General features: G+C 40.3%; 1 protein-coding gene across 1 annotated transcript in view; it reads right to left on the bottom strand.

Annotated features, from left to right (window-relative positions):
* Positions 1-25826, bottom strand: part of KIF6 (kinesin family member 6) — a 146911-nt gene that overhangs the window by 90102 nt on the left and 30983 nt on the right. The window contains exons 8-13 of the mRNA XM_081903946.1: positions 23799-23942; positions 22400-22486; positions 22078-22181; positions 8354-8459; positions 6986-7109; positions 2536-2688 (exon numbers count right to left, since the gene is read on the bottom strand). Of these exons, the coding sequence (XP_081760072.1) occupies positions 2536-2688; positions 6986-7109; positions 8354-8459; positions 22078-22181; positions 22400-22486; positions 23799-23942 (718 nt within the window). The remainder of the gene's footprint in view (positions 1-2535; positions 2689-6985; positions 7110-8353; positions 8460-22077; positions 22182-22399; positions 22487-23798; positions 23943-25826) is intronic.

Here is a 25826-nt window from a genome sequence, read left to right as displayed (position 1 = left end):
AGCCACAATCTCCTCTCTCGGAACCCACATGCTTGCTCATTTGCATTAAGCCATGCTTTAATCTTTCATCAGAACTGGATCTTCCCAGTTTCCTGCAATGACAAGAGGTTGAATTAAGTGACCTTTGGGACACCTTCCATTATACTAAATGAAAAAAGTTCCTCATTGCTCAATCCTCCCTGAAATATTCTGGGACCCATCTGTGTGGGTTGCAACCCACACTTTCAGAAGGTTTAGCTTTATGTAGCACACTGACTTTATTCACGTATCTAAAGCATTGTTACCCCACTCTTTAGCTGTCTTGCATCTCCTACTGGTAAGGCTGTGGGTGTTCTCTCGCCCTCCCGTTGCCACTCAGTATTAGTAGGCTCTTCCGTTCTGTTGCTCTACCTCTCAAACTGTCATTGCATATTAAATGTTAATCCTTTTTGAGATTACTTATTAACCACTTTTCCTAATGTTAGTAAAAATAAATAAATCAAGATCAAGTTTCATCATTTAAATTGTCTCCGTTTCTATTTTTCTTCTTCACAGTACATTTTTTTTGTCATTCTGCTTAGAACTGACTACAACTTCTGAAATTGTAATGTCAAAGGTACGACTCTTCCATTTGTCTTAGGAGCCCTATGGACCCAACTCTCTTTATTCTTGATCAGCTGTTTATTCCTCATCTAATACTTGATAGTGGTTTTATAAAACCCGAAGAGTTATTGATGGTGGGAAGCTGTTTGAATGAAAACCTCTATCTCAGATGCCTTTCAGCACTCATGGTTTGCTTTTGTTTGTTTTTTTGGAATCTCAAATGGTTAAAAGGATGGAGTGAGTCATGCGGGGACTTCTAGAGCACTGAATAGTTCCAGGTGACTATTTAGAACACATGTTCAAACAACATAAACACACTGAGACCACTGCTATTTTAAAAAGAACAATATGGTCTTCTTTTTCAGTACTGACATTTAGTATTCAAGCTTTCCTTCACTTCAATATAACAAAGGAAGGATTTAGTTCCTGCCCTCCTCCCCAAAATTTAACTGGCCTATCAGACTGCTTAAATGCTTGTATTGTAAGAAAGGTCTGTAGTAAACCATTCATATCATCAGATTTCATTTCACTTAACACAAAATTTGTTCAATGAAATCATGACATTTAACTAAGAGAAAGGATGTTTTATACCTTTTTTAATTAAATAGTAGTATTTCTACCTTGATGATGTTCACATTTCTTCTACAGGGAATTAAATCTCTTATCTACCCCTGACATCATGTAGGATTTCAGGTGTTAGGTGAGTGGGCACAGCTTCCCCAAAATGGCCTTGCAGGCCAAATGAGGAGGCTACATTTGGCCAGCAGATTGGCAGTTCCCCACTCTTACCATAGATAATGTAAGCCATACAGTGAACAGCCTCCCTAAGTATAATTTGCTTTATTAAAGCTCACAGTAAGACTGACTGATTTCAGAATTTCTAAACCAACTACATCCAGAAAACGGCAGAGTGGTGCACATAAATAGCATATAAAACATAATGCAGATAATCAAGCAGCACTAAAACATAATAAACAAGAAATAAAAACTACAGAGATAAAAAAGACAAAGTTTTCAACAAATGACAAAAAACATAACACTGGGGTTTGCTTCACTTCTAGGTGAAGGGAATTCCACAGAATGGATGCCACAATGTTAAAAGCATATGGTCAAATCTCTGCTTGATTCACCACAGGCACTTGTGGCATCATCAATGGATCTACATCCAGAGATCCAAGTCAACAGGTTGGAATGTATAAGGAGAGCTGGCTTTCCAGGTACCCCAGTCTTTATACACCAGGAGTGAAACCTTGAATCTAATTCAGCAACTAATTTGCAGTCTGTGGGACAGAGGTGTCACATGTTGTCAATTGCTTGCCCCAGAGAGCAAACTGTGCAGTAGTGTTTTACACTAGCTGCGTGTTTCTGTCAAAATTCAAAGGCAGCCCCAATTAAATAACAGTACAGCAATCAAGTCTAGAGGTTACCAATGCATGAACTACTGTTCCAAAGCTATCCCTGTTGGGGAATGGTTGTAGCTGGCTTACCGGCCAGAGCTGGTAAAAAGTACTCCTAGAAGCTGAGGACACTTAAGCTTCCAGTGACAATGCTGGATCAATGAGTACCCACAAGCTACATACCTGTTCCTTCAGAGGGACTGCAACCCCATCCAGAACAGGCAACTGACCAATTTCCCAGACTCAGAAACAGCTCAAACACAGGGCATCTGCCTGTTTCAGTTTATTGGCTCTCCAGACTATTAATTAATCCAGGCACTGTTCCAGGACTTGATAGCCATTTCTTAATCACATTTTCCACCGAGTAAAAGCTACTTATGACACCTAATTGGCTGGACAAACAAACCTTTCTGCATATATGAAGTAGAAGCAAAAGAGTAGAGACATGATGCAGAAATACTATAGTCAGCCTTTATTATATTCTACATGTAAGTACAGCACCTCAAGGGATGGCACATAGTAATTAAACACTGGAGAATAGTCTGAAGCCACTAACCTGTGTTCCTGTGAAGTAAACTGCATCTACTTTCCAAAGTGACAGAAAACATCTCACTTTCTGAGGTTGCGATCTCCTTGGGAGAAGCACTGAGTTGGAGAAGAGCATCTTGCGCTTTCTTTTTTTCCTTCTTTAACATATTTACTAAAATATCTAAAGTTCATTTTAAGGAAAATTTCTGAAGCAAATTTGAGACAACCATAAACACTCTTCTTAGAATAAGAGGTCTGTTGATTCTATATTAAAAGCAAAAAGCATTATTTATTTTATCTTTTACTTTTATTTATTTCAACATATACCCTGCTCACCTTTCAAAGAGCACACAGAGCTTTACATATGGTTCCCGGATGGAATCCCACCCAGGCAGCTTACAGAGCTACACCAGAATCATACCTAAGTCCCCAACAGGCTAGCCATGTCCAGGGTATATATGCTAAACATATTCCAAGTTGTATAGCATGCACAAAATATACCATCATACAGAAGTTCAAATATTCAAGAGAAGTGTTAAGCCACTAACAAAGTGACTCATATATACCAAAAAGCACAGAAACTGCAAGCCAAAGCACCAGGCATAATCTCTGCATCAAATAGCCAGCAAATAAATTCTATAGACTCACACAAATTGCATTCGGATGTTATGTGAAAGCACAGTTTAGTGTGGCATGAATTAGCCTAGGCAAGCCTTGAGTCTGTGTACTTCTCTCTCCCTTCTCCCCCTCCTATAGAGAAGTTTTCACTTCTACATAACTGCAGTCTGAAGTGACAAACTGGTTAACATTAACTATGGTTGGTTTGACACAAACCACAGTTGAACAGTGTTGGAACCAGCTGCCCAGAACCCTGCAAACCCTCCAAACACAGATAGATAAAGGCCTTAACACACTTGCAAATCCTCACAAATCCCACGCTTATGCACAAAACACTTCTCCACCTTACTTGGCAGCCACAACTTCCTTCTCAGGCTTCTGACAGTCGTTGTTGTTGAAGGAAGTGGCTTAGACTGACCATGCATTGCAACATGACTTGTCCTTACTTAAATTGTTTGCTTAATAGGGGAACTTAACTTATTTACCATGGCTGATCTGAACTTTCAACCAACAGAATGTTTTATGTGGGGGGGGGGGGTTGGGGGGAGGTGGAGCCCCACTGCATCATTTCCAGGACATTCTTCTGGCTGTGTTAAGAAGTGTATGGCAGGAACACTTCCTAGCCTCTCAGAGGCTTTACCTTTAAAGTACTTTAAAAATAAGAAACTTGTTAAAAAGCCCCCAGACTACCTTAAATCAATTTAAATTGACTAAGCCCCCCTCCAAAAGTCAAATAAGTTTCACTCACTACCACCAGTCCCAATCTTCATTGGAAAGTAAGGTGCAACTAGGATACCTTTTACCTTTCCATTGTTTTCTTCTTCAGCCAATTTTCTCTGCACTTCAGCCTAATAGACTCATGGAGCAGCTTACATAGTATCACTAACAAACAAGACAGTCCATGTCTACACACTTACAATCTAAAAGATTGTACAGAAAAGGAAAAGTGGGATGGGGAAGTAAGGGGACCATGAAAACTGAAATGCCAGTTCAAGTTATGAAGCTTGTAAAATGATGAGCTTGAATAGAAACAACGAAGGGAGAGGAGCAGTCATAGAGTCATAGAGCTAGAAAGGACCACAAGCATTATCTAGTCCAACCTATCTTTTGCCCAACATGGGACTCAAACCAACAACCCTTAGATTCAGAGACTCATGTTCTACGAAATCCATGAAGCTGGTCTCTCAGCAGAGCTGAGAGAATAGCCCTATGGTACCATCATTGCTTCTGCTATTGGCCGGCAGCCAGGTGGAAAGCTGATTTAAAAGAAAAAATCTCCATAAAGACAAAATAGATTTTAGCCAGAACAGGAAGAGTGTTAAAAGAGGTCAAGAAAAAACTTGGTGATATAAAATGTGGTTCATGTTATATAAATGGACTTTTAAATCAGACCTGATTTTAACCCGAAATAAAGGTTTTTTTGCCCCAATTCAAAAATAAAATGCTGTTATCTGCCTGCAGTTCTTTCAAATAACAAAAAACTAGAATACAGTAATTATATTTTCTATACCTTACTAAAACTACAGCTATGTATATATTTTCTATGAATTTATAGAATGCACAGAACTATTTCAAAAGCTAAATTTTATATATATTGAATCTTAGGTTTAATAAAAATTTACATTTACTCTAAATCCACAGTTCAGCAACATTTCATTTGACTAAAAATAACAATTACAGGAAATTCAACTTTTTGAATGGCAATAAATAGTGCTTTATATAGCATTGCTATTTTCCATTATTATTATTTTTAAGAAAGTGCTTCACATAAGGTTCCCAGAAACCTGGATCTAGGTCAGGACTAAGCAACACACTAAATATTTTACATCCAGGAGATTAAACTATCCTGCTTCAGAGCAGGAAATAAGAGTAAACCTTGGAGTATGGTAAAAAAGGTGTAGCAAACATTTGTTGCAGAATTTAGTGGAAGAACTCACTTAGACAATGAAAATACAAACATTATGTCTAACCCAGCTAAAATACCAATGTGTCTCCTTTCAGAAAGAGGCTCCCCTGACTGTGTGTGTGGGAGTTTATGGGACAGGATCAAATACCTGTCAGTCTCTCCCAGCTTCTGCCCCATTCTGGTGAGGACTTGCATACTCTTGTGGTTCTGGGAGTCCCCTGCCACCGTGAGAGTAAAGGTGGAGTGGAAATAGTGGCTAGATTGCCACTCAGCCAACTGAAGGCAGCAGCAGGAGGAGGAGGAGGTGGTGAGTGGGGAATGGTACAGGCTAACATCTGGCCCTCTGCCCCCTTGTAGAAGCAGCTGTCTCTAAGAGGCTGTTGCTCTGAGAGGCATTCAACATCAGGACTAGGCCCCACTGAGGATGTAGACCATCTGCCTGAGTGGCTGCAGATGCTCAGGAGACTCCCCAAACCAGCCTGCTTTGAATTGGTGCTGGGGAGGGAAGCTATAAACCATCCTGCTGGGGTCAGTGAGTGGCACTGCCCACATGTATTACCCCCAACAGGTGGTACCAAATGGATTCTCCTCTTTGAGCCATATTATACGGCAGCAGCGGAGGAAGCTGCTCGGGCACCTGGGGTGGCGCGCCCAGGGGTGGGGCAAGCTGCCCATAGGGGCGGGGCGCATCGCAGGGCCTCCAGAGTCCCACTCAGCCGCCCCACAGCTGGGGGTAGGCAGAGGGTGGACCGTTTGGGCAGCATGGAGCCTGCGGGAGAGATACGTGGCTTGGGTCTGCTGCAGGCCCCGCAGTGAGTGTCGCCCAGCATTTTGTCACCCCCCCCCCTCAGTGGTGATACCTGGGACAACCTGCACCCACCGCACCCCCCTTCCTCTGCCCCTGTTATATGGGTGCAATGAGGGCTCACTGCCTTTAAATACCGCAGTTTCATTGGGCATGGTTTTACATGTGGCCCTATTTGTCTCTTTTTCTAGGCCTAAGGCAGGGTTCTTCAACCTTGGGCCCCCAGATGATGTTGAACTGCAATTCTCACCATTCCTGACCATTAGCTAAGCTGGTGGGGGTTGTAGTCAGATGACCTTTTCTGGGGTCAGAAATCATTCGTATTTGCCTCTGAAGGTGTAAAATGGATCAGTGGGGTAGGAGAGAGGAGGGGACATTGCCCTCTGAGATTGTTGTGTAGTTATGCAATCATACAACTTTAACTGGAAGGCAAATTATTGATTCATGAAAAATAAGGTCCATGCATATTTAGGTGGGAAATAACTTAGTTAACTCATCATATCTGGAGCTGGTTATTACAGTAGCTAGAATATACAGAACGTTATGTTTGTTCTCAAGCACATGTATAGGATGGTCTGAGATGATCCCTAGAAGGGTATGACAAAGGACTATAGAAATCATCCGCAAACAAGGTGCCTGCAAGAAAAATGAACAAGGACAATAGCAATAATATAAGGTGGATAGGTGGACTGTCACTGAGATAGCCAAGCATAGTTATGGAGAATGCTCACCTCTTACAGGGATTGGGATTTATCTCTGTTCCCAAGCATATTACCTATACCTGCAAAACACACCTCTGGTCAGAGGAAGAGTCAGGCAGAGCTGCCTCATCTCTGTGGCAGGTGGAATGGTGGTGATGGTGGGGAGATGAAGTTCTATCTTGAATTAAGGGAGGTGATCGTCCAGTGCTGCTTGACATGGAAACATTGGGCAACTTCAGGGGAACCTGTATCAGCCTTTTTCCCTAGCTAGGATGCTTAGGTATGAGTAGTTCACTATGGAAAGCCAGGTCAATACATCAGCTTAGATAGAACACACACACACACACACACACATTTTAGTCACATTAAATTTTTGAATTGACATGTAAAATTAGTGGCCATTTTACTTGAAGACTGGTGACTATCTCCTTTTCGTTGACAAGGATACTGATTTCATTGTCTCGTTGCTGCAGAAGATCCTTCAACTTCTTCAACTCTTCATATCCAACTGAATTATTAGTGTCTGATGCAAGTAGATGGTTGTTAGGTAACTTTGCATTATTAACCAATCTCTATTAAATGGAACAAAAGCAATTGTCAGTTCTTTAGTTTTGACATTCTGTTGACCTATCTCCATCAGAAGCAAATTGCACCAACTTATTTAGCCTAGGTAAAAGACAAATCCTACTGCTGCTGACCACTGCAACTGCCCTCTTGCCTGTCTTCTCATTCCACTTCAATCAATTTTGAATGCAACTGTTACTTTCATCACTTTTATCTGATGTCACCCTTCTCCAGCCTTCTGCTATCTCTGTTGCTTTCCTCTAAAAAATGCCATTTCTCATCCTTACATTTAAACCTCTTTCTAGTAGCATCTCTTTTCTCATCTCAGTTTATTTCCTGCATTGCATTTATACACAATTTCTTTTGCCACTGACCCCATTTCTCTACATACATCTTAATGTCTTGTCCTAAATCAGCAATCTGGTGTATTTACATTTTGTAAAAATTAGCAATAAAGTGATGCTCAGCAGTTCTTAGGGAATATTAATTAAGCAACTGTGAATATTTCAGTAATGAAAGTTTGGCTAACCCATAGGTAAATATAGATAAATATGGATATATAGTTCCCAGCTGAATAAAATATGGCTTGCTTGTCTGTTTATGTAAGATATATAGGTGGGCTTCACACAGTGTATAAAAATATTAAAACAATAATTATCCACTTTTTTGCAGTAAATGAAGATGAACTACTGTTTATGTAAAAATTGCAGTTTCTGCTTCTTATCACTGCCCTAAGTGCAAGTTGATTCACCAGAAGCTCTTGTAGTGGTAGCTGGAGCCACTTCTCCCCAACCACTGGCTTTGACACTTGAATAATAGTTTTTTTTAAAAAACCACATTTTAAACCATGGTTTCAGATCCTCATTAGCAAACAGACATTGAACCACAGTACTCCCACCTTGGAAACTCTGGTTTGAAGAATGCATGACCAAAACTGATGCTTGAGAAAAAGGAGTGCATGAGCATAGTTCTCATTCCAAGCTTACTAATTAATCTAGGAACATTACATTCAAACCAGACAACTCAGATTCTCTCGATTACAATATGCATACCAAAAGCAATTTATTTTCTCCTGTGAGAAATGAACAATGTATTTAGTGCTTCAGTTGTATCGTTTTATGGAGTTCTGATTTGGGGCTTTTATTTCCTTCTCCCTTTCTCCCTGGAATGTCTAGTAAATGAAAACACATGGAGTGTTATTATTGTGTTGAAGGCTTCCTCACCCCTGAAAATGGCAGCCAATGAAGCATACCTTTAAATGGTTGAAAGAGTGTTTGATCTTCCGCATATCAGCTCCCAACTCCAATGTGCTCTCAGGATCCATATCTTCCAAAAAACTTTTAATCTGTTCGTCTACCCTAAATTCAGGAGGAAATACGACCTTTCAAAAAATATACTTAATCTTCAGAAGATAAAAGCAAATAGGCATACCAGACTGAGAGCAAGCTTGTTTCCAATATACCACAAGTGGTGTTTCCCAATATACAGTATCACAAACGGATATATTGTTTTAAAATAATGTTTAAAATAATGTTTTTGATTTTATTTTTTTAAAAAGGTTTTGGCTACAGTAAGTTTTTTGTTTTGTTTTAAATGTCACCTCAACTAGTCCACTAATTTTTTTTTGGAAGCAGACCTATTAAAATTCATGGACCTAACGTAGTCACTTTCATTAATTTCAAAGGGTTGACATCAAGTAAAAGATGGATGAGTATCACCCAATCACCAAAAACTGAACTACAACCCTCTGGAAGAATAGTGGGGGAAATATCTTCATAACCTTATCGTTTCAAATTTTGACTTGCTTCTGGAAGCCAAGGATTAGCAAGTTAACACAGTCACTATATTTAGGTGAAAATCCTGTATGCCACCACTGAGCCCATTATTTTCAGAACAATTATTTCTTGAAAAATGAAGTGATTGCATTTAGCAACTATATATAGTTAGCAATATTGAAATTAATGCTTTAACACTTAAAAGAAAAAAAGAATCATTGTTGCACTCTGGCAACCCAATTATGCCCAGAGAGGCCCCAGAGAAAAGGAAGCCCTCCACCCAGCCAGCTCTAGTGACCCTCAAGAATGGTATTTGTACATGACTTAATTGCACCAGAGCAGGAATGGGGATCTGTATTTGAATGTTTGTTCCATTGAAAGCAATGTGACTGTTGTCTCTCTCACTACACAGAATCATTTGCAGCTGGATGCAAATGTGAATGTGAAACTTCACTTCCATTCTGTTTCAACTTATCATGCACAAACAGAATCCGAGAGCAAATCTTTCCCTTCCATACCGAGACACTGATATTCACAGTACCACATGTCCTTCCCTATGCAGGGGTCTTTCATCCCATCAAAGAGAATAGGTCCTGGTATATGAAGGGCACAGTCCAGTAGAAGTATCCAATCAAATGTGAATTTTGCAGCTTTTTTCTTATGCACCAACATGTTGTTGTTGCTGCTGTTTTTTTTAAAAAGAATGTCATTGACTTTAAAGGTGGAATCAACACACATATTAAAAAACACTGTTAATATGTTTTTTAAAAAAATGTTTTGAAAAATATATTGAATTTGCCATAGCTATCACTATCTAGTTTCACATTTGTATACTGCACTTTACAATACACTTAAAATGACTTATTTGCAGCTGTATAGCTGAGTCCAAAGTTTATGTGTTCAGAACTGATGGAAATGTTTACCAACATGACAGGAAATTAAACTTTCCCTAGTGTGGGAAAGTCCATGCCAGGCAAGGGCCAAATTTGGCTTTTGCACATGACTTAGAAAACATTGAGAATACTGTAGTAATTTAACATTGAAACAGAATCATTTCCTCAGTTGTACACACTAAAGTACACCATTGGACTGTGATTAAAAAAACACTAACAGCCATAAATTAGCAATTGCTTACAAATAATGTCAACTCCAGAATATTATTAGGATTAAGAATAGCATACATGAACAGCAAAGCATGACTAGGTAGTCTAGTATTCTGAATTCCATTTTAACCCTCTTAAGCATTTGCAATGAATACCCCTGTCAAGAGATATTTAAAAATATGTAGAAATTTTCCCTCTAACCTGTAGCACTTCATATACTATACTTCTGGGATAAATACTTCTGCACCAAAGCAGTCAAATAGCTTTTATTAGTGAAAAATCAAGCAGCAGGACATTGGACTCTGCAACTCTGAGTGGTAGAAAATGAAGTGCTAAATTTGCAGACATTAACAATCTAATGACCCAACATGGATAAAATTCTAATTTTACAACATTAAAGCTTGAGATAATGAGGTGTTAGAAAGCAAAACGATACTGAATGTTTAATTTTTTTAATTTAAAATTGTGTGCTAGAACTGTATTCAACAATCCTTTTTAACATTCCTTATTTTTATAGTGCATTGAAAACAAATAACAATTTTTTAAAACTATCAACTTAAGTGACGTCCAACGTTAAATTAGTAATTGCTTTCTAAAAGTGCAGGAAGATTATGTTCCGAATAATATGTAGGATCACATGGCTATGAGACACAAGAGAAGAGACCAGTGCACAGAGGAATTTTGGAAGCCCTCTCTTTGACCTTATTTGTAAACTATGGTTCATTTATAGCTGCTTTTGTCTTTTACAACAGACCCTGGAATATTATATCACGTGCAGAAGTGAAGATCACTTAAAGAACAATTAATCCCCTAGGATCAGCCATGGTCTTCAAACAAAAATTCCTAAAACTGGAGTTAAATGGCAAGGGAGTGTAAAAGTACTGTATGTGATAATTCAAGTATATGTATGCAATGAGCCTTCACAACAGGAATAATTTAGTGATAGCACAACCGGCTTATCATTGCAGAATAAAGGGTAAAGGGACCCCTGACCATTAGGTCCAGTCGCGGACGACTCTGGGGTTGCGGCGCTCATCTCACTTTATTGGCCAAGGGAGCCAGCGTACAGCTTCTGGGTCATGTGGCCAGCATGACTAAGCAGCTTCTGGCGAACCAGAGCAGCACACGGAAATGCCATTTACCTTCCCGCCGGAGCGGTACCTATTTATCTACTTGCACTTTGATGTGCTTTGAGGAGCAGGGACCAAGCAAAGGGAGCTAACCCCGTCACGGGATTCGAACCGCTGACCTTCTGATCGACAAGCCCTAGGCTCTGTGGTTTAACCTGTATAAGCGACTTCTACAGTTGAGAAGTGAAATGTATGCAGAATGAACACAGTGAGCCTTCACAGCAGCACTGATTTGATTAATGCCTTAGCATTCTACAAGCAAAACAACAATCAATGCAGCAAGGAGGACTAATGGGGAATATTGTTATAAGAGGGGACTGACAGATGTGTCCAAAATACAAAACTCTATTGATGGACCCTATTTATGAAAAAGATGCTGTATTAATTTAAGCAAGTTATATTTCTAGGTAACCACTTCAATAAAGTGCATCACTGAGTCTCTGGCGTTTAAAAGTTGTACAGATGCTAATCATTATGTGGTATAAACATTTTTAAAAACAGAGGCCAATGGATGCTTTTTAGCCACATGAGATAATTGTATAATGCCCCAGGTCCTGATTTCCTCCCTCACTGAGTCCCAAATTTTCAAATAACAAAAGCTGCATATCCTTTTTCTTAATACATGTTCAAATTACTTCCAAGCAAATGCCTGCATATAAACCACTGTGTACTGAAGTGGGGGGAAATGATTGTTATTATTACTCCCATTAGCCCCAGCCAGCATGGCAAATGGAAGTCAACATTCAAGTATTCTACAGCAAGACTGTTGGTACAGATAGCTGCTGGAACATAACTCTGATGCTTAAAAGCTTCCATTGGCTACCCTTATACTACTAAGCCAAGTTTAAGGTTCTTGTATTAACAATGCCCTAAACAGCTTGAATCCAGGATATTTTAAGTACCACCTGATAGTGGGAATCCGTTGTTTGTGGTCTCCCACAGTTCAGATGCATGGCTTTTATCCTCCACCAGTGAGCACCCAATTCTGTGGAATTACATGCTGGCTGAGATCAGATACTGGTGCCTTAGTAAATATATTTTTTTCTAATTTCAGAAGGCATTTGGAGTGTTTCTAATCTTACAGTTAAAAGCTAAAGGTACCCCTGACAGTTAGGTCCAGTCGTGAACGACTCTGGGTTGAACGCTCATCTTGCTCTACAGGCCAAGGGAGCCGACATTTGTCCGTAGACAGCTTCCAGGTCACGTGGCCAGCATGACTAAGCTGCTTCTGGTGAACCAGAGCAGCGCACGGAAATGCCGTTTACCTTCCCACTGGAGCGGTACCTATTTATCAACTTGCTCTTTTTGGCATGCTTTTGAACTGCTAGGTGGGCAGCAGCTGGGACTGAAGAATGGGAGCTCACCCCGTCGCGGGGATTTGAACCGCCAACCTTCTGATCGGCAAGCCCTAGGCTCTATGGTTTAGACCACAGTGCCACCATAATAATAAAGCCCTAGGCTCTATGGTTTAGACCACAGTGCCCCATAATACAGTTAATTGTAACTAATTTTATGATGTATGCTGCATTTCTATTGCACCCTGCTTAGAAATCATGGTATTAAGCAGTATATACATTATTTAAATGAATGACTGAATGAACAAACAAACAAAATGTACTGTAACATTTAGTGCAATAATAAATTGTTAAAGACTGGAATGTATACAGGTGTCAATCTTAGTGATGAGGCTGAACATCCTATTTTCAGTCAACGACCAACAGATGCTGTTCATCTTTTCTTTAACATGTCCACGAAAAATGATTTCATACAGTGTACAAAGGATACAATTTCCATTCGAAGAAAACCTTCTGTGGAAGCACACAATGAAGCTAGTTTCAAAAGTTGGGATATATATATGCTTTCGTAGATTTTCACGGGTACAGGAATGCAGGTTTTGGTGTCCTCGGGTGTCTTCCCGTGTAAAAGTTGGGGTGTCTAGGCGACGTTTCGACGAGGTCTCACTCGTCATCTTCAGGCTGGTGCTTTCGGCTTCTTGTTACTGGAACAGAGCACGTACTTCATCCACAATGGACAAAGATACAAACAGATAGAAGGAGCACCTATGGGATCACCCCTCTCACCGGTCATCGCAAACCTGTACATGGAACACTTTGAAACCAATGCTTTAGACAAGTCAGAACACAAACCCAAACTTTGGCTCAGATATGTTGACGACACCTTTGTAATTTGGCCACACGGGAAGGAAAAACTGGATAGCTTCCTCACACATCTCAACAGCCTACACCCCAAAATACAATTCACTATGGAAATAGAAGCCAACAACCAACTTCCCTTCCTTGACGTCCTAATCTACAAAAAACCTGATGGCTCCCTAGGACACACTATCTACCGGAAAAAAACACACACCAACCGCTACTTACATGCACAATCACACCACCACCCTGCACAAATAAACTCCGTAGCCAAGACTCTCATCTCCAGAACCAAACGCCTGGCTGACAAAGACCACTTGACAACTGAGTTACAGAATCTCTCAAATGTGTTAATTGCCAATGGATACCAGCAAAACAGGGTTACGAAGCTAATCCAAAAAGAAACACCCCCAAAAAACCAAGACACAGAAGAAAACAATGGCATGGCCCTCCTTCCTTATATCAAGGGCACTACAGATAAAATTAGCAAAATCCTCCATAAACACAATATCAAAACAGCCTTTTGCACCAACCAAAAAATAGCCAATATCCTCAGAAACCCCAAGGATAAAATCCAGTTGGAAAACCAAGGGGTCTATGAAATACCCTGCAAAGTCTGCCCAGCCACGTACATTGGACAAACAAACAGACGAATAAATGCACGTATCGCAGAACACAAGAATGCCGTCAAAAAAGAAGAAAAAACTTCCTCTCTTTTCCAACACATGAAAGAAACAGGACACGAAATTAATTTTGCAGATTCCAAATTGCTCTTTAACATGGAACATCACCACAAGAGAATAATCATGGAAGCCATCGAGATAGAGAAACACCCTCACAACATGAACAAGCGTGACGACACATCCCGCTTGCCAGACCTCTGGAAATTAGCCCTCCCCACAAAAACTGACACCAGATCCAGAGGCACACAGAACGCCATCACCAATCAACCACACCAGACCCAAACCCAGACCCTCTCCACAAATAAATTACAGACACCATCCAGTAGCCAAACCATGGTGGCACCTCCGGATGCTGCACCCCCCTGCAATCCCTACACAGATCTGGCTGACACAGGCCACAAAACCACAGCTCGCCCCTATACACGAAGCCAAGCCAGAGCACAACTAAGTGCAGTACAGCCATCTTCTCAGAAAAACTCTTCACAAAGTTCAAGAGGTCAAGACACAAAGACTTTAGCAACTAATCCACACCTAATGACCCACCTAAGTGGTACTCAGGATATCACTCAAGAAATCACTCAAGATATCCCTCAAGTAATTAAGGAACAAAAGAAGAAAAGGCACACTAGCCTGGGAACTTCCTCTCTGCCCAGAACATTGGAGGCTATACACCACACCCCCTCAACAGTATTTATAGGAACTCAAACACTGAGATCCTGCTCTGTTCCAGTAACAAGAAGCCGAAAGCACCAGCCTGAAGATGACGAGTGAGACCTCGTCGAAACGTCGCCTAGACACCCCAACTTTTACACGGGAAGACACCCGAGGACACCAAAACCTGCATATATATATATAGGTATATATGAATGAAAAATGGTTCCACTATTTCATTACACATAGTATTTTTCAGTTCATTTGAGTTGTGCTAATATATATTAGTGGCAAGATTTGATACCAAATACTCTCTTGTCATGAATCAGAAAATTAATTTATTCTGTTATCTTGTAACTGAAAATGTAGTTTATTTCAATGTTTATTTATAGTATATATTTACTTAGCTATAAAAATATTTATATTACACTATTCTATCATATCTCAATAAAGCAGTAAAAGCAGGTCAGAATATACCTATACAGTGAGCAACTACCAAAGAACAGAACCAGATAAAACTATCTGTGTTTTAATTGGTCATTATTCTGCAAGACCTCTGCTGAGCGTTCTACAAAAGAGATAGACCTTTGTAATGTGGCAGAAGCCAAGCAGATCTTTCTCGGAAAGGTGTGTTCAACAAGTGTGGTGCCATAACTGATGAGACCATGAGTGCTGAAGTATTCTTTTCCTGCAATTAGTTGGAGGTGGAATTAAAACTAAGGTTCCATTAAAATATAGCGCTATATTAAGTAACACTCCCTTTCCCCTTCCTATCCTTTTAGAATTTCTATTTTCAGTGAAAGTTCCATTCAGCAAAGATCTCTGGCACTTCAAATAAATGTTACTGTATGCAAGTTCAGTTGTTTTATTGCTTCCTACTGATTCCAGCTGTGGAATTAGTGAATAATTTCTCCTTAAATAGACACTCTTGGAATTGCCGCATGTCAGCTATTTTCCCTATGTGGCGGGTGGAAGAATCATTCATTCATCTTTTAATTATTACGATCTAGAGTAGCAAACAGTATTATAAATCAGGCTATCTTAAAAATAAAAGGAACAAAACAAGAGGAAAGCAGTAAGTAAACACTTCCTCCCTATTACAGGAAAGAAAAAAACACCATGGCACAGGGTGCTTTCCAGAAAGGCCTATTCAGTCACATCCCAGCTGCTATCAACATGAAGCAATAAAACTGGCTGAACCTGCAAAGAGGAAGTGTTCCATTTAAAGGTATGGGAGAGGTGCAGAAAAGCTTGGGATTGACAGTTTAGAAAGAACTGCATAGAATTATAGAAGTATAGAGTTGGAAGGGATCATGAGGATCATCTAGTCCAAACCCCTGCAAAGCAGGAATCTGGATGACTTCTATAAAATGAGTACCCAAAAGATGTCCATTCCATAGAAAAAGCAAGGTGTGGGAAATGTAGAGAAGGGCCTATAATTTGTATTCCTACTGTGGTCCTGGGATGGGTGGAGAGGCTTAACCCATAGGACAGCGATCAAAGAATTCATATAGGTATAAACAGATTGTGAGAGTCATTGAAATATCCTAATTGGAGACTATTTAGGACCTTATTGGTCAAAAAGCACCCCATGAATTGGGATAGAAATGAACTGGTAAGAAGTGAATCATAGAACTATAGAGCTGGATTACCCTGAAGGTCATCTAGTCTAACTCCCTGCAATAATCTAGCTTAGTGGTTAGAGTGCTGGACCAGATCCAGGTTCAAATCCCCATTCAGGCATAAATCTCACTGGGTGACTTGCTGCCAGTCATTCTCTCTCAGTCTCATCTCTCTCAGGGTAAAATCTAGAAGGGGAAAAATCCTATATGCTGTCTTGAGCTCCTTGCAGGAAAAAAGGGTAAGATGTAAATTTGATACATAAAAGAAAGATAATGTTTAAATCAGCCTGTTATGTACCCTCCTAATCATATTTTCAGATACCATATTACCTACCAGGTTTACAGTCCAATGCTTGAAGCAGATGCATTGCTGTATGAATTTGTAGGACTATTTCTATTCTGTTTGACAATATAAAGGTAGTAAGGTAAAGATATTAATAAACTAAAGTGCTAAGCCAGCACTTGTAATCTGTGCCTTAAAGAGTTCCAACTGGCATGGATTCTGGAAGCGTGGGTGCTATGGAACACAGCAGTTTTGATTTGAAATCCTGACTTTCTGGGCAAAGTTAAGTTGCTAGTGAGCTCATCTGGCGGAAGAACTTATACCAACATTGTCCAAACAAAAAAAGGCCTCTCCCTTTACTTCTGGCATGCTCCTCATAAAATATAAAAAGGAGAAAGATTCCATTTAAATCCAGCGTTAAAAACCCTATAATACAGAAGCCTCTAAGTATACAGTACTATCTCCTTTAGAGAGGATGCATGTTGCTATTTAATCTACATTTTTTTTAAATGTGCGCAGATGCTGGCAACTATTACTAAACAAGAAACACCAGTTTAAATGAACATTTATAGATCAGTTTCATATTAAGAAAGCCTGACAACAGCATCCAAAGGCAGTAATTCAAAATCTGAAAGTTGTTGTTTAAACTCAATACAATAGATTTTCAAAATAAACAGCAGTATTTTTGAAGTACACAAACTATATACCCAAGGTTGTAAGTATCTATATTTTCTTTAAACTTACTTTAAAGTAAATCCCATTGAAAACTGGGACTTATTTACTAGGAAATATGCACAAGACTTAGCTGCAAAACTTAATACACTTAGCAGTCTATCCCACTATTTCAGCGTGGTGCACATAATAATCAAAGCAGAAACTAAGGTTAGATTTTTTCCAAAGAAGTTGCTACTTTATTTACAAGACTGCTTATTTATGTTTTGTGCGGGAATCAATTCACTAAAAACAATCTGAACATTTGGTATTCATTTCATTGCAAATGTCATGAAAAAAATAATAAAACAGCTGGGCTTACTTGAACGGACATTGCCAGGGATAGGCAGGGTCTGAAGGGTGGGCAGAGGAGGTGGGGGTATGGGAGGATAATCTGGGGAAGGGGTCATTGATTTGTGGGGATCTGTACCACCCATGATGCAGGAAGAAGAGGAAGAGGCTGGGCAGTCAGACAGGAGAAGAGGAGGTAGGGGAAGAGTTGCAGGAAGGCGCAAAGGTGGAAAAGACAGTCCCAGATACAGTCACTACCGTCCCCTCCTCCAGGGACAAGGAAGGACTTAAAGCAACAGGAGCAGCTGGAGATGCTGCGCAGGACAAGTCGCTGGTTGCTTGCACACACTATATCAGAAGAAGGGGTTAAAATGCACTGAAGGAAGCATGATGTGCTGTTGCTCCAAATGTCTACCCAAGAAGGCTCACTGGTGCCATCATTATATAACTTTAGGTACCAAGCAAAAGCTTTCCTCTATAACCAGACTAAGCATTCAGCCTGCTAGGCAGAATGAACCCCACTCTCTTCCTCCTGCGTATTGTTCTGTGTGTTCTTCCAACTCCCCAGTCATTTGCAGGGGGGCATGGGGGGGAGTCCCACTGCAGAAGTGGAAGTCCTTGCATAGGGCTTTCGCTGATAGGACTCATTAGATTAAGGTTACCAGATTTTTTTCAATGAATCCAGGGACACTTTTCAACTTCAATGGATTTTGTATGGGGACTGGTTTGTAAATCCGGGGACTGTCCCCGGGAAACTGGGACGTCTGGTAACCTTACATTAGATGAACCCTGCCCTTTATATCTCATTCTTTCTCAGGATGATATACACTGTGCTTATTCTATTCTATCTAGTCTTGTGCTGAGGGTTAGGCTTTGCAGTAGTGGCTGGCTTCATGTATGACCATCTAACAACTTCCACTGTTGACAAGGAAATGAACAGAGACCTCTTCAGTCTGGCTATTCATCTGGGCCGCTTACTATTCAAAACAAATTGTTCCCCTGGAAGCAATTATTGCTAGGCTCATTATTGTTTTAAATATATGCCTCTGATGTTTTGTGTGCACATCTGAAGCGTGAATCCAGCAATGTTTGCACACACAAGTACACTGGCTAATGTGGAAAACTGACTAAGTGCACATTCATGGATTTGTTTCTCTGTAAGATGTGATGTGATCCCTAGGTATCCTTAATAAATAGGAACCATGCAAATTGCTATTACCCTGTATACAATGTATCAGTTCTACATTATGCAATAAACATTTTCTTTTCTTGTAAAATTATATAGTCATCTGAATTAATTCAACATTAAAAAGATGAAAATCTGTTGTATGTCATTTTGCTGTCACCAATTATAAGTAAGCAATTGAACAAAGCGAAACTATAGCTCTGTGGCTTTTCTGTGGGTTCCAGGTAAGTGCTTCTGATTCAGCTTCTCCTATCTGCTTGATTTGTTCCTATTTTTCTTGGCTGTCTTCCACAGAGACTACCTGACCTCAACTCCTGCCTCATTGTTGCTGGTTTTCCAGATCAGCTTGTGCTTCCTTATTCAGCACTAAATTTCCAGCAACAGACTCAACTTGGCTCCTTGACCAGTAGACTGTTTGTACATGTCAGCCCCTAACAAGTTCCTGTTCTCCTGGATCATGTTTTGAGTATATTTAGATCTAAATTTAATTTAGCTCCTCAGTCTGAGACAAAAATGTGATGCGGTTGCAATTTAGCAAATGACGTTTGCATGAATAACACCAGTGTATGCAGTACCAAGGAAATAATTCTGCTGCTCTATTTACCACAGGTTAACATACCATATCTAGCTCAGATCACCACATAATAAACAGGATAACAGTAAGTTAGAATAATTCAGAGGAGACCAAGAATATAAAACTGCATAGGAACTATGAACAATTGAGAAAGATAAGGGGCTTTCTCATACATCAGATTTAGATTGCCTTTGAACCTCTCTCACTCAGTTTATGATAACATCTGTTGTTTCTACATCAGAGGAGAACCACTGCCAGTCAATGCCCAAAAAGTGAATCATTTGAACCCATGGTTCAAGGTATCTTCCTATGTTCCTAGGAGGAATGAAAGAGGCATTCGTAATGCAAATAAGCATTCTTGCCAACGTAGGCTTTATAGTCACATCACAAACTCAACTGAAACAACAGTTCCTTTATGACTCCTATATGATAATGCCCTAAGGGTACAAATACAGAGCTACAAATACCTAAAAGGATGACGAAAAGGTATGAAGCATTAAGAAATTTTTCCTAACTGCTGGTCAGTGGAAGAGATAAAAGACAGTGTAGTGTTCATCGGCCCTGTGCAGATATAATGCTCTGAATTCCTATGTTGTGGGATCACACACAGACAATAGGTTTTATCCTGACATTTCTTCAGTGGGATCTGGAATCTGATATAAGTATATCAAGTATATCAAGGCCAACCATGTTTCCCTCAGTCCCAACTGGGTAATGTATAACATGGTTTCTTTGAATCCACTTGTGTGGTGGCTGGTATCTGAAGTGCTGGAACACATACTGAATGATCCAGATGTCTTGCCTATGTCACAAGCGCATGAAACAAATTTGCCCGAAACTTTTATACTTCTATTTTTATATATAGATGCAAATTTAGTCTGCCTTTCAGAGGGGAGAAAACAAATTATGGCTCTTGCTTGTACGGCATGCTAACAGGATTTTCTGGACCCAGTGCACTGTAAGTGGATTGAGTCCTCCACTCCACCCCCCAGTCAGTTGACAAGAACTGCATCATATGTATGGATTGCAACTAAAGCAACTCCTGTACAACATGACACTCCTCCTTTCCCCCCACCTCTCTCACCACCACCCCTTCACCACCCTATCCAGCTGTTCTAGCTTAGGCAGTGGTTCCGGCCAACGACAAGGTTCTAGTGGTGTATGTGTGCTAAGCACAGAGTCCAGAGACACCATATGACCTTATGCTAGTATCAATTAAGAATCCAGGAAGCAAAGTCAGATCAAGAAAAGTCAAGTGCCATCAAGGCATGGTCAGACAAGGAAGAGAGTAGGTTCCAATAAGTGAGATCAAGCAAAGCAGAGGTTAAGATCTAAAGGAAAACAAGCAAGGTGGGTAGCACTCTGGATAGCTCCAAACAGTGCTTAGGCTGGAAGTCATACAAAGTAGACTTGAATACTGCTCCAACAACCAGCAAACCCACACTGAGTCTCAAATAGGACTACAGCTTCCTCTGAAGAGCTAATCCCACCCATGATTAGTGAAGTACCTTATTCTTAAATGGCCCAGCCTGTTGTAGAAGCTACTGACTCCAACAGTTTGGTGGAGGCTGGGCTTCCACCAAGATTTCTGAGCTGGAGTCCTCAGAGTCTGAAGAAGGCAATATGAGAGACATTGGTATCAAGGGGCCTTTTGGTGCTAAGACCTCTGAGGAAGCAATGATATCAAAGGCTGGTTCAGAGGGCAAATCTTCCTCCCAGTCCAAGTGGTCCTCTGAATCTCCAGCAACTTCCCTCAACGATAGGGACTCAGAGCCCTGGGTTATGATACCAGCAATTATCTGGGCAAATTAAGATGGGGGGTATCTGTTGTGGGTCTCATCGACACTATGCTTTGCAATGTGTTCAGCCACCCTTTAAGCACAGAGTTGTTTTAAAAAGAGGGGAGAGACAGGAGATCCAGGAACTGGTTTGCCACCCCCTAACAGCAGCCCTGCTGATTCCCCTGTAAGGACTAAGCCAGCTGTTTGCTTAAGAAAACCTTTGCAGCCTGCTATCGTGGATCTACAGTTTTAGGTTTACTAATTCACGTGTTTCACAAACACAGCCAAGCACATTCTGCTTATATAAAGTAGAACCACAATACTAAACATCTGGGCATAGCATAATTTATACATTCAAGCTGACTTTGGGCCACAAGAAATTAGCTCTGTAGCACTTCTCAACACAAAGAGCATTTCTTGAATGCTTGTTAAGATTTGAGCATTACAATACTAAATTACTCCTAAACCCCAACAGGAATCTCACACCACCATCCACGGAAGAACTAAACTGCAGGAATTCACAGTTACCATTATTCACCCCTTTCCTTCCTCCTTGCAGAGAAAGGAGTACAGCTGTGTACCTTGCAAGATCATCCTTATCTCATCCCCTTTGCTTTGCTTGCTCCTCTTCCCACCAGTCCAAGAGATGTGCATGCTAGGCATCCACTAGCTCTCCTTCCCCTGGCAACTAGATATCAAACCTGCAACCACCCAGAATTCCAGATGTGTGTCATGGAGGCTCTCAGGTGAGTTTACTTTAGGGTACCCCCTAACGATTCGCCATAAGCAGTACAACATCCCTAATCTTCACATTCCCATAACTGCTTTCCATGACAAGCAATCTAATCTGACACTTTCTGTTGATTATAACCCTAATTTGAAATATATTACTTGGAAATTAGGTCTATGGAAATCTGTGGGATATATTAGCATTTAAAATCAATGTACTAAGAATTGAACTGATTCTTATTATGCCACTTACTAAAACATTTCAAAGTAAGAGGAGAAAAAAGAAGCAAGACCAAAATATTACTGTTGTAGCTCTTCCTCTGTCAGTTCTTCTTGCCTTTCTTCCCCAGTCACCATGGCCAGTTCATTTCTTAGGTCCTGAACTTCCTTCTTTAGTCGTGCTATCATCTGCAACAATGAAACAGGTGCCTCTTATTGGCTGAATTTAAAGTTATGATTAAGAACTTTGTTGGGAATCCTCTCTCATCTTGTACACTTTTTCATGCTTTTATTTTGTCAAACATGAAGTAGATGACAGACTGAAGCTTTCAAAACTGAACTGATTTCTTAAATTAATTTGAATTCCTGAAAAATGCTAGGTATAAATAACAACCAAAATTCCTTACCAGCCTGGGGTCAATTTCTTCATTTAGAATGGCTTCATTCTTAATAAGGGCAACTCGCTGAGCAAATCTACAAGTTGATATTGATTCCTAAATGTAAAAAAAAATATCTTCTTAACATGCAATTATGGACAAGTAAGTGTGCTATATAATTAATAAACTAAATCAGCAATCTTTAAAACCAGGCTTCCTCAAACTCGGCCCTCCGGATGTTTTTGGCCTTCAACTCCCTTGATCCCTAGCTAGCAGGACCAGTGGTCAGGGGTGATGGGAAATGTAGTCTCAAAACATCTGGAGAGTCAAGGTTGAGGAAACCTGTTTAAAACAGACAACAGTCTTCAAATTCAATGTTCACAGAATAGCAGCAAAATAAACACTTGAAGTTCTCCAGTCTATGAAATCCAAACTGAAGATGGAACTAGATAGTGTCAAACAGATTTGGAACAATGCAGCAAATGAAACCAATACAAGTGTTTAAGTTGCAAATGATTTAATAAAATAATAAGAAAATTATTATTAACAATATAGGGCCTGATCTGCCCCTCCTCTGTGCATGTGAGTAGGTGAACCCAGCCCTCCTACAAGCATATCTCTGCAGTAAGAGCAGTGCACGGGAGGTGTTGAAGGACACTTCATTATCCAAACAGACAGTTCAATAAACATTAATAGTCAAAAATGAAAATTGTCATTTTAATTACATTTGGGCACATTTCCTGAACTAAGGCTGCAGTTCTAGGTATACCTACTCCAGTTTTCACTGGAGTAAGAAATACCATGAGTCCAAGTTTGGATGATAAAATAAGGAAAACACAGCTTAGCTCACAGCACAGCAGCATCAGATGAGAAGTAAAGCAGCTGCAATGTCCTCTCTGAGAGCCTGAAGGTTGCCCTAAGCCAGGGGTCGGCAAGGATTACCTCACCTGGGCCAGTTCACTCCAGCAGAGATCCCTCTGTGGGCCAGATTGCGCGCGTGCCGCGATTTCCGGTATCTGTGTTTGCACAGACGCGATTTCCGGTGCTGCAGAAGTGAGTCGCTGCGACGCACTACGCCAGTTTAGCCCAGCGTGTGGGGACTCGCCAAACGGGTGGCTCAATTCAGGGGTGGCTCGGGGGCCGGTTAAATGTGACCCCCACGGGCTGCTTGTGGCCCATGGACCTTAGATTGCCTACCCCTGCCCTAAGCCATTGTATGGCTTAGTGTTGCGTGAGAAGCAGCTTAATATAGGGTTCAAAATATAGGGTTTACCAACTACTCTGGCAGTGCCGCATCACTTCGCAAACTAGGGTTTAGGGTAGAATTAAATCCGTCAGCTTATAAAACATATTTGAATGAAACTAAATGGATAAATTTTAAATACTAACTCTTGGACAGCAAATTATAATAAAAACTGAGAGGACATACATCTATGTTCCTTTTGTCTATTGAGAGTGTGGCAATCATTGTGGTCATACAGTTCCCTCCTAGGCTGTCTCTTAGCACCGAGGTCATCATAGAATTCCTGTAGGGAATATGAGACCTATTCTTCTCCGACAGAGCAATGATTACCTGCAATAAGAACAGAAATGGAAACTCTTAGAGCTCTGGTTTTGCTCTTGACTATTTGGACAAGTCACTCTAATACTGGAAACGCATACTTTAAAACTGAGAATTTTACCGACTATAACAGTGGCATACATTAGCAAATGTCAGACACTTTGGCTCATCAAAACTCACTCCGGTAGTGGATCAGCATAGACAATATTGCAGTGGTACCAACTGTGACACTATTAATTTATTAGTTTTTTTACCCTTCATTTTGGCACCAAAGGAGCAGCCCAGGCTGCTAAACAATAGCATTAGTATACCAGCCAAAGAAAAACCTTGAACTTTCCTGCACTGACTCTCTGTAAAGTCACAGAAATGGCACAGGATAGACCAGGAGTTGCCAGTGTGGTGCCTTCCATATGTTGCTGGCTTTCTATTCCAATAATTCCTGGCCATTGGTCACACTTGCTGGGGCTAATGGAAGATGAAGTCCAACAATATCTGGCTATCCCTTGGCTAGATCATGGAACTGCTAGAGCTTTGAAGCACTGCCCATTTCTTCCTTGCTTCGGCCAACACTTTTTGTTTCAATTGCCTCAGTGAATGAGCGGGATGAGTTCCCTCTGAATGGTGCATGAACCGATTTCTACTTTTTCCCCTTTGTAGCCTCTGTGTAGTCCTACAGAAAGGACATGGTGCTGTTACCCAACAGTAGAATCTCCAGGACTGGGAAATACTTTGCACTACTGCTTTGCTCATATCAGATCTTTCCCCCATAACATGCACTGTATAATGTTTGACAAAGGTTAGTAGAGAGGACTACATAGAAGCTGGTGGGCATCTGGCATTAAGACCCTTTCATCTAATGCTACTGAAGATGCCTGAGCACATGAAATTGTAGAAAACACTTGCATTAGCAAATGACGTTGTCACCTCATTGCTGGGTAACAGAAACAGACTGTAGTTATGATCCACCAAGAAACTGTCCAAGAAGAAGCAGGGAGTCCTTGTTTTCCACTGCAAAGCAGTATTTAATTAAGAGGTGTATTGTAAACAAAAATTAAGAGCGCTTTTAATATTCAATAAGCACAAAATATGCTGTTTCAAGTTTATACTTAATGATTTCAAAGTTCAGTTTTAAACAGGTTATAGCATTTATCTTCAAATCACTGTTAAGTGCCAAATCTTAACTCATCAATCAAAGGAGGTACTTAAAATGCGCTATAAACTGCAACCATCAACATCAGTTTTTTATCTGATTTGATCTTCAGTTTCTTTGCCTTCACCTCGGTCCATCACACACTCCAGACACTACACTTATGTTGCAGCTGTCTAAAAATGAGATATGCTGGTAGAATCATTAGGGTTGGGGATGTTTATTCAACATGTGGTTAGTCCAAAAGCAACAATTTGGCTACAGAAGGCAAAGTAAACTTTTTGCAAAGATTTCTCAGTTATAGTAAATCTAAATGTTCTACTTTAAATTCCCATATGCTGGGGGGGGGGGGGAAGGTGTTAGGCACATAGTTAAACAAAGCACATTGTCCATTTCTTTCAGTTCAGACATCTTTTCTCCTTGAATGTCTGACATATACTCAGTTTCTGTGGCTTACAAATATGTTAAAGAAACTTTCAGGGAGAGAACACTGTGTTTATGAGCACTCCAAAATCAACAAAAGCATTCCATTGTTATTAGTATTCGCAAGGCTATGAAACAATACTCCATAGTGAAATCTGTAAAAAAACAAAAAACTGTAGTTTGGCAGGTGTGATGCTTTTCTCTTTTAGCAGAACACTAAGGCTAATGGATAATGTTTTTCAAACTATTTTAATACAGTAGCAATAAAGTCACAGTAGTAATAATTTATCCACAGGTTATTAATACAACACTCATGTGCTTCTAGG

This window comes from Podarcis melisellensis (assembly GCF_964234715.1).
Source record: "Podarcis melisellensis genome assembly, chromosome: 3".
Lineage (NCBI taxonomy): Eukaryota > Metazoa > Chordata > Lepidosauria > Squamata > Lacertidae > Podarcis > Podarcis melisellensis.
This window is presented reverse-complemented; position numbering and strand designations above follow the sequence as displayed.